Genomic DNA, 15,411 nt, shown 5'->3' on the forward strand with positions numbered 1-15,411 from the left:
TGTCCGTATCAAACCTCTTTAGTATTTCCCTTACTATATTATATGGGAATTGTGTTTTACGGGATTCGGGAATTCCAGTTTCTGAAATTTCACATTCAGATCATTTATTTTCATCTAAGAACCATTATTCTGCCACGCATTTTATTGTTAATAAAATAATAAAGTAATGATGATTATTAATATCATTAATATTATTAAAAATTTAAATATTATTTTATTAGTTTATTAGTAGTAGGACACATGACAAGATAATAACTCTTAGATGAAAATGAACTCTTAGATGAAAATGAATGACCTAAATCTAAAATTTCATAAAACTAAAATTCTACTAAAAATTCCAAGGATCCGGATCCTTATCCCACACGACAACACGTAAATGCAATAACAGATATTTATTAATGTTTAAAAGTAGAGTGTTCAGTCGTTGATTGCCCAAATCCCACGCGCAACTCTAGGGCTTTTTCCAAGTCCTTATACCACACGACAACAAGTAAATGCAATAACAGATATTTATTAATGTTTAAAAGTAGAGTGTTCAGTCGTTGATTGCCCAAACCCCCCGCGCAACTCTAGGGTTCTTCCAAGTTCCAATCCTCTCTCGCTCTCTCTCTCTGCGCTACGCTGTACAATCTCCGAACCAATCGGAAGGTCCCGAACAATGGATCTGGTGGTGGTGGGGCGCCACACTCTGCTCTTCGACGACGACGCCACCGCCGCCTTTATAAACTCGAGCGACGCGCTCGTCGAGTGGAACTCGCTCTCCATCGACCGCTACGACGTTCGCCACCTCCTCTCCAATCCTCCGCCGCCACGTAAGCCCCGCCGCCACCACTCCGACGATCCCTCGCTCGAGTCGGAGCTCGATCACGAACGTTACCTCGATTTACCCTCATCTTCTGGTGATGAACACGAGCAAGGTAAAGTATTAATCATTATCACAAGCTTTGTTTTATTACTCTTATTTAAAATTAGAGGAATTTCCTTTTTAATTGCCTAATTTTTACAAAATGGAGGAATAGGAAAATAAAAGTAAGGTTGAATGTTATGTACTGGTGGAATTAGCGGAATAATTTTTTTTTTTTCTCTCTTTTGTTGCATTTTGCGTCCAATTAGGTTTTTCGTCTGAAATGTTTGTTTGGTTGTTGAGAAAATAGAAGAAAATAATTGAAATAAAATTGTTGGATTCTGTGAGGCATGGTATTGTTCTGTTTTTAGAAGGGGCGGAAATTTTGGCCCTGCATTATCAGGCCACTATATATCTTGGCTAATACTTCTGCGTAGAACTGGAATTGGAATTAGAATTAGATTGGTTATGATAAACTTAGTCCAACAGCTATGTTAGGCTTCGTCGCAAAGTTTCAATTTTCGTTTTCAGTTTTTTGGTGGCCCAAACAATGGGAAAAATTGAGCATTGAAAATAGCCTTTCTTTCCTTACTATCTTTTTCTCAGCATATACTTGCAGGATATTTGTTTTATTGGAAAGGGAATGATTTGTGTTTTTGTGGTGACAATGTGGTTATGCTTTTCTAATATTCTTCTTTATGCATATTCTAGGCTTAATTAAGGCAATGGTAGAATTGCAAATGTAATGGTTTTGGTAATATATACATAAAATTGAACAGAAATATGATTGAATGTATATTATGCTTTAAACAATGAGAAAAAAGAAGTAAAAGAGTTACAAAGTGAAGGAATGGACAAATATTGGATTTAATTCACCTGAATATGATTGCCAGTGGTGGTTTAGTAAAGTCAAGCTTTCATAATTTACCTAGGATCTGTTAGATTAACCTTTGTTTAATTTGGTGCGAGGTTAACTCTTAACATCTTTTGGCTTTTGCTTAAAAGTATGAGTGGCTCGTGTAGTAATTCTTTGAATATTGTTGACCATTTTGGTGTCATTAAATTAAGATTCAGGGTTGAAAAGAATAACGATGGTGTCATTATTCACGAAGTGGCCCTGCCTTGGTGGTTCCCCATCATCAAAAAAAAAAAAAAAAAAAGTATTGGTACTTCATGGGTGGACTTATATAGTAAGCTTTAGAAGTTGATTTTTGGATAATACACATTCTTTGGGTTCTGGTCATAATGCCCCATCTGATATTATTTGCTGGGATGAATATGATATTTTGGTAAAGTGGGAGTCCGTCCCATTTGGAGGGAAAACATTTTTGCGATGCTCTCTATTTTCAACTGCAAATGTGCTGAGTGATGGGTGTTAGTTTCTTGTTTGTTTCAATGTTATACTTTTTGCAAGGCTTGTCCCCATGTGCAGGATGGTATAGTTTGCAACAGTTTGATCCTTCAAAGAGACAAGTAAGAATATTCTTGCTTCTATGTGGCACTTTTCAGTTACTTGTCAATGCTAATGCCTTTTCTCTGTGATGTATTTATGACACCCTTATGCCTAAAGTTTATACTTTAGGTTTGATTTTAAATATCTTTTCGTTTGTTTCCAGATTTACAAGATGGTGCCAAACCGGTGGATGCTGGTGGCTATCGTGCTGTTGCATTTTCATATGGGAACACTGATGAGTCGACTGAGGAAAAGAATAATGACGCTGACTTTGGTTTTCATCCACCCTTTCAAGTACCGGAGAGCTTACTTCAAAACCTAGTAAGTATCTGCCCTTGTATATCCTGCGACCCTTTGCTTTTATTATTATAATCTGGATATTGGTGTTTTTTGGATCTTGACCAGTGTGGCCAAATGATAATTGTCTAAGGTGCATGTGGTATTCTAAGGCTTACCATGTCTAAGTTTCAGATGCACGGAGCAGAGACGGAGTTCTTGTGACCCAAGGTTGCCATCCGGGCACCTTGTTTCCTTTTGATCTCATGACAAATGGGCTGTGCAGGTGGGATTAGGATGATAGAAATTTGTTACCTTGTCAGGAATCTTTTCTACTTGACAGCAAGTTGGATGAGACATATCTTCCTAGAGTTCTGTTTCTTGCTCTTTATGGTTATCCGTATATATGTGAGATTTTTGGGTTAATCTTGGGGTTATTTAGTAAGAATTCTCTTTTCTTGGAAACTTAAAATTGCAAAATCCCCATATTGAGGAAGAAACCTTTTTTCTTGTTTTGTTTTTTTTTTTCCAGCCATCAACAGAGAAGGTACATCAGATCATTGCAAGAACTGCTATGTTTGTTAGTGAACATGGTGGGCAGTCAGAAATTGTTTTGAGGGTCAAACAGGGGGACAACCCAGCATTTGGGTTTTTGATGCCTAATCATCATCTCCATGCCTACTTTCGGTTTCTTGTTGATCACCAAGAACTTCTCAAGCCTGACAGTGGTGGCAAATCTCTAGTAGAAAAGGACAATGCTGAGAGTGGGCTCAATCAGATTGGTGGTGCTTTGTCTATTCTTGGTTCTGTATACGGGTCTGCAGAGGACGAGGATGGTGCAACTGAGGATGTTCATGAATCTAAGAGAAATGAATCTGAGGAAGCCGTTGATGTTGGTAATGCAACTGTTTCTCATGGATCTGAACAGGCAGATTCTCCTGTTAATGTGGCTGGGAAAGACAAGGTAGTTGCGAAGGGTTCAGATTCTATTTTGAAAGAAAAAGCTCCTATCATAAAACGGAATCGATTCATCAGTACAGTTGGAACTACAAGTGGGATTAAAAAAGAAGGTGATGCCTTGAGTGCACTTTCATCTGCTGGAGACAAGTCACAGGCATCTTTGCCGAGTATGTCCAAGGTTGAACCACCTATTGTGGAGCCTTCATCTGATTTAAAGAGAGTGGTTGACAAGATAGTTGAGTTCATTCTGAGAAATGGTAAAGACTTTGAAGCTGTTCTTGTGGAACAGGATAAAAAACACGGAAGATTTCCATTCCTCCTGCCATCTAATCAATATCATCCTTATTATTTAAAAGTTCTTAAGGAAGCTCAAGAGGTGTGTTCTTCTGTTCCTTGTGCTGTCCTAATTATTGGATGTTTGCATGAGATTTTTGTTGATAAAATTAACGATTTCCATTTGCAACAAGATAGAAAAAGGTAGAATTTGGTGTAAGCATGATTTGGTACAAGTGCTTGTTTGATAAATATGTCCTTTTCTATATTTGGTGCCAGAATTTGGTTTCATGTTGTGGCATCAATAAATCATGTGCTTATGTTACCTTTTTATGTTCATCAATGTGCATTACGCACGCTATGTGCATAATTTTTGATAAATGAGTGAACATGTCTAATCTATACAGTTAAGCTTGAATTTAAATCTTGTGTGTTTATATTTTGATTTGTGGAGGCATATCGTGCACTGACCATAATTCTATGGGTTTTTCTTTGACCATCTCAATTTTAGTTGACCTTTAAGATTCCAGAAAATCAAATCAAAATGGGTTCGAGCCCTTAGATATAAATTAGTGACTCAGAAACACTTACCATGTATATGATGTTCTTTGCTCACTGATGTCTTTTATCGTTCCTTTTTTTTTTAACAGTCTAAGTTACCTGGCAAGGGCTCTGTTTCTGAGAAGCATGATTCAATGGGGCATGGGGTGGACAAGAAAACGGCTCTATCAAAAGAAGGTGATACTCTGTCCGGAGAATCTGCTGGTCATGATATACCATATAATTATGACAGGAAGGAGAAGTTTAAGATGAAACTTGGCAAGTCAAAAAAGGATGGGCAGGATCCGCCTTCCAAAGCCACTGAGCCACAAATTGATGCAGTTTCCGCTGCAGCAATTCTTCAGGCTGCCACGAGAGGCATTAAGAATCCTAGTTTCGAATTTTTTCCTAAGACATCATCAAATGGTATTGGTCATGGCCCTAGCACCGAGGATGGGCATACATCAAGCTTTGGGAGTCTCCATTCATCTCAAGCTCCAAGTTCCACTTCAAAGCCGGATCCAAGTGTTTCTGTCCCTGTTGCCAAGGCTATTGCAGAGACAGCTGCTATTGCAGCTGCAAGTGAGGCCGACTCCTCTGAAGCATGCTTGACAAGAGAGCAGCAGCTGAAGGCGGAGAGATTGAAACGGGCAAAGATGTTTGCAGTCATGATAAAAGGTGGAGCTGCACCAGTGAAAATAGAACCATCGCGTGGCTTTTCAGCAGAACCACTGGGGTCTGGGATTTCTGGATCAGGTGCTGAAGTTGAAAATTTTGTTGGCAAAGAAAGAGAAGGCAGTTCAGTTCCAATGGATGTTGATAGTCCAAATAAGAATGAGAAGTCTGAAAAGAAAATTTCTGTTGATGAGTATAATGAACGGCGATCTAAGAGAAGTTACCGTTCCAGATCTAAAAGACAAGAAGAAGAGGAAGTAGAGAAAGGAGGAGGAGAAGAGGAGGAAGATAAGAGGAGTCACAAGCACTCTAGGAAGAAGCACCGATTGCATCGGTCATCACACCGCAGTAGGGACAGGCATAAGCACAGGAAAAGACATTCTCCTTCGGAGGTCTCAGATTCTAGACATCATCAGAAGTATTACGATGACTCTTTTGATGACGAGTATAGGCACTCTCGACGTCGGCAAAAGCATGATACTCCCTCCGACGATGAGTACCGGCATTCTCGACACCGTCATAGGCATGATAGCTCCTCCGATGATGAGCATCGGCATTCTCGACGTCAGCATAAGCATCATAGCTCTGATAATGGGCTTGAACACCGAAGCAGATCTGCTAAGAATGGGAAATCTCAATCTGAAAAAGAAGTGGACTTGGAAGAAGGGGAGATCCTTACAAGATCAGATCAATCGAAAGCTAGTCAGGGTGATGGTGCTAGTCGAGAAGCTTCTGTTGAATTATCAAAATCCTATCAAGATGGAAGGGCCCCATCTCAGCAGGCCTCTGAAACCACCGAGGTTTCTGATGATCTTAGAGCCAAAATCCGAGCCATGTTGATGGCAACCTTGTAAGTAGCACCATGCATTTTAATTTTCTTGGTTTGTAATGGTAAAAGTTTTGATGATTTTAACATCTTTCTTTCTTTCTATAATTTTCGTAAATGTTTGTGCCATAACGGAAGGCACAGACTGAATCTTGTGCTTCCGGCGTCTGGCATAGGCTGAAATGTTTTTGGTGAGGCGGAATTTAGCAATGGCTATAGCCTACAGTCAATTGGTGGCAATCGAATTTCTCTCCTTTTTTAAATTTTAATAACCAGTTGTCAAGCAAATTTTTTTTTTTTTTTTTTTTTTTGTGGATTAAAAAAAAAAAAAAAAGTTATTTTATTAGCAAGTAGAAAACAGTTTTTTCTGGTTTTAAACCAGAAACTGTTTTTAAAACCTTTGTCCAAATATGTTGGTTAGAATTGGATCAAGCCGAATAGCTATCTAAATGGGTCAGTTCTTGTGTTTTACCGAGAAAATAAACTTTTATATTATTATATAACTATAATAATGTGTCAGTAAAAATCAGTATTTTGATCAATGAAGGTTAATAGTTAATTTTTATTGTCACATTATTATAGTTATATGATAGTAATACGAGAGTTTACTAAATTACACTTATTGTGTTTTACCTGATAAAGACCATAGTTCTCAGTTTAAAACTGGAGTTTACGATTATTTTGAATCTATCCAATTGTAGTGTTTAGGCTTCTTAGCTGTGGCTAGGTTACCAGGCGATGCTGCGGTTGACACGACTCAACCAAGGGCATGGTTGGGTTACTTAAACACCTGATCTAGCAATGACAGTGGTTGGGTGAGAGCCCAACAAAAAAATATTATTGGAGATGTATAATTGTATTTTTCATATCATTTTTATTATTTATTTGATTAACAAATAAACGCTTATTGATTTTTTTTTTAAAAAAAATAAAGTCAAAATCAAAAAAAGCATAAGAGGTTCCATAATATTTTCCCTTTTCTAAATTGTGATATTGAGGGCGTTCCTATTACTTCAAACAAAGGAGGAAAGAAACATGAGCTAATTCTTCTTCCAAGCGGGATATTTCGAGTCTCGACTCTTCAAAAAGTTAAACTTTGTGAAGTGTTTGAGTGAAAACTTGATGTAACAATTTGGATATTACATAATGAATTGAACTTCAATAAATATTATATTAACTATTCAATCTTGTGATTATTATCTTGTTTACAACTTAATTATTCATGCTTACATACAGTGCGGAGCCAGGATGTTCACTTAGGGGCTTTTTTTTTTTAATGAATAAAAAAGTAAAATTAATTAAAAATAATTAAATATAAAAAATGATTTTTTGGTCTTTTTTTTTGTGCTTTGCAATTTGCACACAGTATTTATTTATTTGTTTTTCTCTTGCACGCATGTTAGCAATATAAATATTAAAACAATTAATTTACAAGAACAATTTAAATTTAAATCTAAAAATTTAATTACATACCTCGTTGAAGTTGGAAACTGGAAAGTGAAAGAAAAAACGCAAAGTTGCCAAGTCCTCAAGAAGAAAATGTAGGAGATTGGACAATTGCCCACTTGTCTTTTTGGATTAGAAGTGCAAAGCGTTAAGCATGTGAAGTGGGTAATTTCTTAAAATAAAACAAAAATGCTGCTTGGTTAGAAACAAAATGTGGCTCAGATGGTTTTGATATGAACAAAACATTTTTTTTTTTTTTCTTTCTAGGTTTTGTGCGTCAGATAGAATATGAGGAGGCCGCAAATTAAGCTTGAAAGGAAGGTTGCATATGGACCGTATGTTAATAAGGAAAATGTTCTGAAATTCAAGGAAATCTCTTGAACTTTTGTCGGATCAATATCAAACAATATAATTTCCGATACTACAAGTTCACTTCTACTCTTTTTTTTTTTTTTGGAAAGATTCTTATCTTCATTTCATCAAATAAAATCTAGAGTAGAAATACTCTAAACAGAAAGAGCAAATATATCATAAGATTGGTCAAAATTATGTGAAATTGCATTTATTCTTTTTCTAGCACTCGATTTGCAATCGCTCCTCTAAAGTTTAAAATGTTGATAATTAACCATGTCAAATTATAAACACTTTATTAGCATTTTTTGCATTAACTTAACAAAAAAATGTATCAGATGACTAAAATTATCTATTATACCCCATATCAGTTGTATACAAATACGATTATATATTTAGTATGAAAAATTTTAAAAATAAATGAGGCCATGGAGAGCTACAGCCGTGGTCCTTGCACGTTTTTTTTTATTTTATTTTATTTTTTGGAAAAAGAAAGAAAGAAAAAAACCTAATTATATGATACAGTGTTATAATGAATAATTTGAGTCACATGTGGGCCGCTGCGTGATGCATTTTCTGTTCAAGTTAATAGAAATTGCTAACGGATGGGGCTATTGGAAGTACCTGTTAACTTGAAGGAGTCAATTATCATTTTTTAAAAGTTTGGTGGAATGATTGCAAATTCAATGTCGTAACTATAATTTTCCATTTTAAAATGAAAATCATGTACAAATTGAGCTGACAAAAAAAAAAAAAAAAAAAAAGAGCTACCAATGAAAACTAGCTCTAAAGTTCTTGTGAGAAAACTAAGTTTGATGTTAAAACACTTAAATTAGCTCTACAAGTTCCTTCTTCACTGGTCCTTCCGGCTCTACGTAGACTACGTACACTGCATACTTCATCAATAAATTCCACCGGCATTGCATGTGTTTTCAAAGCTCCAAGCCTTTCTTCTTTAACATCCGACCTAACTATGCCAACTATTTTGTTGAAGTTCATGCTTTGCCATAGAAAGTCACTAGTGACAGAACTACACACTGACAAGGGGAGCCATGGCCTCCCTTGATTTTCAAAGTTAAATTAGGCCTTTCATTTATAATTCGGTCTCTCCGAATGAGAAATTCTTGTTTCGTCCCTGAAAGTCACCACGTTGAATTATGTAGTCTAGCACGCACTATCAATTTTATTTTATTATTTTATTATTATTATTTTTTTTTTTGTGTAATTTTCTAATAAGATGACCATTGAATGGACTATGACTTGAGTAATATAAGACATTCTTTTCTTAACTTTAAAATTTAAGAATTGAAAATTGAGGGAGCTGAGGTTGAATTGGTGTATAAAAACGATTGAAAAACACCCTTGGTGACCTCGTCAAAGTCAGAATTAACACGTACAGGTTGTAATTAAGTGAGTGTTCAATCCCAATTAGCGTACTTATTATTTCCTCAGTAAAAATAAAATAATAATAAAAGCTCTCTTTGCATTTGATGATTTGGTCTACCATATATACTGCCATAAATGTTGTATTGCTGTTAGCATGTTTTTATCATCATAATCAAGAGAGAGAGAGGAATAGGCCGGATGGCATGGGTTGATAGGCATGTGGTGGATTGTTTAGAGGTGGACTTTTAGCATATATGCTTCCCATATATAGAATTTAGTGAGTTTTTTTTTTTTTTTTTTTTTAACAGGTTAATCACATTCATTGATAAACGAACATAAAACTTAAACGACACAGAGCAAATTGAATGCCATAAATTATTGGCTCCAACTTTGACATATTCCTTGAGATTCATTTTCCAATTTTGACAGCATTTGGCTTAATCATACTTAAATATTTATAATTATCGTGGACCGTCAAATTAATGTGTGTGAGAGGGAGAGATCGTCAATTTGAATTGAAGTTTCTTCTTATTCCATATTCAAGGCCAAGTCTTAAACATCCTATTCTTTCACATTTTCAGTCTTTCAAAACTGCAAGAGATCTATTATTTTTTTTAAAATGCTAGGTTTATAAACAAATTTTACGAAAAAACTTTTACAATATGATTGAGTTTCTTAAAAGTTAAATTTATCTCATTTTTAATCATATTGTGTCACATCATGTTGTAAAAGTAAGTTTGTAAAATCTTATTAATTTGTAAATCTAGTATTCCTCTTATTTTAAACACCCCCTCTATTGGAGCTTCTAATAATGTAAGTATATTTAATATTTTGTGTTTGATAGGAAAACAATATTTCAGTACCTCCTCTCCTTGTTTATTAATATATTTATTAGAATATATGCAAGCAGGGTGGAACTAGAGATTTGTGTTTGGGAGGGCAAAATTCTTAAAAAAAAAAAAATTGGAGGGTTAAAAATTTAATTTTATAAGAATTTTATAATTTTTTTTTCTAAAAGAAAATAAATAAATAAATTGGAAGACCACCTTGGGCCTTGGGGGGTCCAACGCGGTTCCGCGCGCCCCTGTATGCAAGTGGCATGCAGCTGCTCAATATATATTAATTAATAAAGAATAAATAATAGTGTTTGATTTTCACCATGCATGAATGCCTTCAAAGAAAATGCTTGCAGGCGTGCATCAATATCTAATATTCTAGCTAGCTTGCTAACCAATTAATGTAGATGTTTTACATCAATTACGCCAAGATCAAAGCTCAACAAACATCAATTTCATTAAAACAACTCTCTAAGAAATCAATCTCTCCAACAAAATGAAATCTAGTACACGTAGTCAATGGAGTTCTTATCCCCTCTTATCCATTTAGGTTGAATTCTGTCATTCTTTTACGTACGGTCACTTGGGAATTCCAATGATGAACCCATAAACCAAACCCCAACACTCAAAAGAGGAATATTAAGGTTCATTTAATTAGTAGTAATTAAGGAGGTTAAGCTTAATTAAGAAATGTTTTTAGACTTTCTCTCTCTAGCTTTAAGGTTTTTGCCTTATTCTTAACTGATATATATATATAAAACTATTTCGATTATAAATATACAACCAATTAATCCCCATGTTCTAGCAATTACAACCCAAACAAACCCATATTTTAACACTAGCATTTGTCAACACAAATACAAAATCTAACATTAATTACGTCCACAAAGTTACTTTTTTTTTTTTTTTTTTTTTTTTCTTTCTTTCTAGATTTGAATCAACCTAATGTCAATTGTCAAAGGAGGGTTATCGATCACTATCATCATTCATCATTCATCATATATATGCATATATATATTGTTCTAGAATCAAACTAGTCTTATTATGATTGATGGTAACATGAGATTCCGCGCATGCGCTGCAATCGAGGTAAACTATGATTTATATCCTTTGGCTCTAAACCAAATGCATATCGATTTTCAATTCATATAAAAGAAAAAGTACTAATGTCAACCCCTTTAGTCATTCTCTCCTGTTTTGTTTTTTTCTTATAAAAAAACTTATAAATGAATTTACAAACAAAAGAAAGGAAAAATTAGTTATTTAGTCCATGTGATATGAAGTTGTATCATACACATCTATGTAGTATTAAAAATATCTTTGAACACCCAGAATGGTCCATGCTGTCAACCATTTAACATAAACCATTACATGCAAGTTGGATCCACGTTACAACCAATCCGCAATTAAAGTGTGGCATAGCTGATAATTTAGCATGTTATAAAATTATAATTTTATTCTCTATTTAAAAAAATAAATAAATAAATAAATTCTCTCCGATAAATGATGGATGATTAATTAGACGTTCTTAGCTGAGTTACTGGAAGTCCCTCTTGTGTTTATCTTGAATCACTCTAAGAATAATATGGCTCTTAAAACCATCATTAAAGTTGTAATTGATCACTATTAAATTTTAATCAAATAGTAATTTTAAAAGTCACTTAATTTTTGAAGTGACACAAGAAGAACTTATATAATTACACTTCCTACTTGGTGGAATTTTTTTTCTTTTTCTTTTGGGTCATTTTTACCTTACGAGAAAATGAAGATTTATTCTAATATATCGAGTCAGATTCAATTGTGTTTGATTGTTTCATCTATCTTAGCTTAGCTTGTTGTGCAAAACTCTCGAGGCTCATTCGCAACACCCCTCTGACTAATTACCTCCAAAAAAAATCCCTCTGACTTTCTATCTGACTCTGACCCAGCTCTCGCCTACGACTATCGCCACGTGTACACTTGACGCGCCATCTTACCTCACTCCTCCTCAAATGTGTTTGAGAATATTCATGGATCATGCTATATATACATATATATTATGATCACTCCTACACATTTTGGTCTTAGTCCAAACCCTCTTTATCGCCGGGATCATTGCAACTGTTAAAAAGGAATTCAAACTTCACAGCTTCATCCTTTCTCTCTCTCTCTCTCTCTCTCATGGCCGAAGGACGATTCTCCATTGGCAAGGAGCTCATCAATGGCAACCCAATTCTCAACTGTGGAGAAGATGAGCATCTTTATCCTGCAGGGAGCTCCATTGATGGGAATCCAATGGTCAAGGAGATGGACTTCTTTGCCGCCGACAACAATTCTTCCAAGGAGAAAGTTTGTGCAGGTGATGGGGTTGTGCATGATTTGGAACTTAACGTAAGTTTATACTATTTACATTAAATTAACTGTCTGGTTTTTATTTTTTTTTCATTACATGATTTTCAGTGTTTTTGGGATTCTTTTTTCTTTTTAGACTCGTCTAAATCTTAGCACAAACACTAGTGGCGCCAAATCAAATGTGGATGATCATCATCATGAGCGTGGAACAATATCATACAACATTAATGGTAACAAGCGAAAAGTAAATGAGGTATATATATCGAACTAATTTGATAGAAAGTTTATTATCTGAGTCTGATTTAATTTTCTGATTGTTAAGATGAATTAGATTGTTCTTGGTGCAGTTGATACATGTGCAGGCAGAACTGAAGCAGATGCATGTGGAAAATAAACGCTTAAGAGATATGCTTAATCAGATGAACAATAATTACAATGGCCTCAAAATGCATCTTGTCACACTGATGCAGATTCGAAACGCCAAAACCGAAAAAGATCATGAGGTAGTTTTACTAAGGAAATTAAGACCCATCTCTTAATTTGTATCTATATATTTTAGATATATCGATTATGAAACTAATTAATCTACATTATCTATATATGGCCGCTTAGATGATTAATGCAGCAGTTGAGAAAAATCATGCTGTAGGAGATATTTTCAGTAGTAAAGAAATTATTCAGATGGGTCTGGATAAGAGTGATGTCGCGATCGGGGATATTAGTGCAACAACTGGGAGAGAGAGGAGCCCAGATCACCAAGCAATTGTTCAAGGGCGGGTTGCTAACAAAGTCCCTAAATTTGGAACTTCCGGGGATTTAGATCAACACTCGGAAACGGTGTCGTCGTTGATCAGAAAAGCTCGAGTATCAGTTCGAGCCCGATCAGATGCATACATGGTAAGGAGCTATAGTGTTAATTAAACTCCACGTGAAAATGTTTGACAATCATGTCATGTTCTTATATATCTGACAACACCAAGGAAAGTTGATGACCCAAAATGAAGAATTTATGTCTCCATGCATGTGCTGCTGTGCACCCACTTGCAGAAGTCAATAAATAAGCTAGTTGCTTTAATTTGTACTAGGAGTCTAATTAATTAAGTTGGAAAGGAAATTGCACCCCATTATGTTGTCGTTGAAACAAGCTACCTACCAACTTTTCGCACAACAAATTCAACACGAAATCAAAAAGATTACAGTTGAAAAATACGACTCTTTTAATTAAATTGATTAAGCTAAAATTAACTTATATAGTCTTAGAGATAATGTAGACTATATGAAATTGAAACTTGCTTTTCAACTGATCAATCTTAACGCATCACAGATTTCTGACGGGTGCCATTGGAGAAAGTATGGGCAGAAGATGGCAAAAGGAAGCCCATTTCCTCGAGCATATTATCGTTGCACCATGGGATCTAGTTGTCCAGTTCGCAAACAAGTAAATATATATATATATATATATTCCTTTTCTTTCCCCTTAGAGAATTAAATTAATTAATGGTCATTTTGCTTTTACTAATTATTCGTTGCAGCTAATTAATGGGATATATTTTTGTTTAAAAATAGGTACAAAGGTGTGCAGAAGACCGGTCGATTCTCATAACCACTTACGAAGGTCGTCACAACCATCCGCTTCCTCCGGCGGCGGAGCCAATGGTATCCACCACATCGGCAGCCGCATCGATGCTGCTTTCAGGGCCAATGCCTAGTGCAGATCATTTGTTGATGAATTCATCAAACAATATCCTACCAAGAAATAATGCACTAAATTTCGCAACACTTTCAACTTCCGCGCCATTTCCTACTATTACATTGGACCTCACGCAATCTCATAATTCCTCTGATCATCAGTTCCAAAGGGAAACACGAGGCCAAATTATTACATTCCCACAAGTTTTTGGTCAAAGCCTTCACAACCAATATTCAAACTATTTAGGCCTTCATGGCTCTCAGGGAATGGTTGCACCCAATCGGATGCAGAACGCGGACGCAGTCAGTTCGGCGACGGCTGCCATCACAGCAAACCCCAACTTCACTGCTGCACTGGCGGCGGCTATTGCCTCTATCATTGACAATACTATTACAAGAAACAGCAGTGACAACAATGCGTGAAAATTGCATGTTAGAGAATCATCAGAATCTTTGGAAACTGCAGATAGAGTTTCAGCTATATATATATATATTACCCAAGGATTTGCAGCAACATGAAGATGAAGTTGATCACTTCTCATAGTGGACCCATGCCTGTAACATTTGAATTTTTAAGCTTTTCATCTCAAGCTTATAACATTTATTTGGTTGTTTTTAAGATAATAGGTGTTTAGTTGGCTTTGTAGTTACAGATTGTTTCCATGTGCAGACTGTATTGTTTTATTAATTTGAATTGTAAAATGTAATTGCAAGCGTACGTCTAATTGTACAGCTATATTACACTCTGTTTTGGTGCTTGAAACCAAAACAGTTTTATCATTAATTATCTTACAGGTTATTAGAGCCTCTCTAAGAAGAGCTCACGCTTGGTTTTAATCCATTATGCCCGAATCTGCTTCCGCCACTATCCATCTTCCACCGCCCATGCATGGATGCTTCTATTTCTTCAACTGATAGACACGATATTTCTAGCTTACAAAACAAATAAAATGGAAAAAGAAATGAGAATTGGTAAGGGTACTAACTTTTTTACTAATAAAGATTTATTAAACTGATGTGTAACTCATTATTGGAGGAAAACAAAATAATTAATTAAGAGAAATATAACGAGTACCAATGAATTGTTGGCTGCCAATAAGATTTTTACCTACTTAAGATAAGATTTTGATTAAACAAAATGGAGTAAGTCCTACAAAGATTTATCTAGATGGTTCTACATTCATCTAGAAGGTTCTCAATTTGTCTTCATCATCTAGATGGTTCTAACTTGGATGTCAAGTTCATTCATCTAGATGGTTTTAACTTTGGCTATAAATAGCCAAGGAGATGAGAGCTTTAGTTACACTCTAGATAGAATTAAGAAAATAGTGTTTCAATACACTATTGAGAGTGTATATTAGTTTCAGCAGAGGTTGTTTCTCTCTGTATTATTTTACTATTATATTAATTCAAGTTTTGCATAACTTGAGTAAACACCAATGTAACAAGTTGTTTATAGTGGATTGATCTGAGTTAATCCCGTGGATGTAGGCCTACTGCCGAACCACATTAATACTGTGTATTG

The 15,411-nt window shown here is 35.3% G+C and overlaps 2 protein-coding genes across 5 annotated transcripts; both read left to right on the plus strand.

The window, feature by feature from the left end:
- Positions 1-516: 516 nt before the first annotated feature.
- On the plus strand, positions 517-6,002 carry LOC132173851 (SWAP (Suppressor-of-White-APricot)/surp domain-containing protein). Of its 4 annotated transcripts, XM_059585493.2 has the most exons (5): positions 952-2,317; positions 2,461-2,618; positions 2,769-2,981; positions 3,106-3,909; positions 4,457-6,002. In XM_059585493.2, the coding sequence occupies exons 3-5, from the start codon at positions 2,847-2,849 to the stop codon at positions 5,873-5,875; spliced, it is 2,358 nt and encodes a 785-aa protein (XP_059441476.2). In that variant the 5' UTR covers positions 952-2,317; positions 2,461-2,618; positions 2,769-2,846; the 3' UTR covers positions 5,876-6,002. The 4 variants fall into 4 exon arrangements, with proteins under 4 accessions (XP_059441475.2, XP_059441476.2, XP_059441479.2 ...); XM_059585492.2 differs by lacking the exons at positions 952-2,317; positions 2,769-2,981 and adding an exon at positions 517-917; XM_059585496.2 differs by having other exon boundaries at positions 2,461-2,859.
- Positions 6,003-12,026: 6,024 nt separating this feature from the next.
- Positions 12,027-14,309, plus strand: LOC132174565 (WRKY transcription factor 6-like). The gene is made up of 7 exons (XM_088514127.1): positions 12,027-12,236; positions 12,334-12,450; positions 12,545-12,700; positions 12,810-13,094; positions 13,522-13,635; positions 13,764-14,047; positions 14,105-14,309. Exons 1-7 carry the CDS (start codon positions 12,027-12,029, stop codon positions 14,307-14,309), a joined length of 1,371 nt encoding a protein of 456 aa, XP_088370253.1.
- Positions 14,310-15,411: the final 1,102 nt, after the last annotated feature.

This window comes from Corylus avellana, chromosome 3 (assembly GCF_965113065.1).
Source record: "Corylus avellana chromosome 3, dhCorAvel1.hap1.2, whole genome shotgun sequence".
In the NCBI taxonomy this organism is placed as follows: Eukaryota; Viridiplantae; Streptophyta; class Magnoliopsida; order Fagales; family Betulaceae; genus Corylus; species Corylus avellana.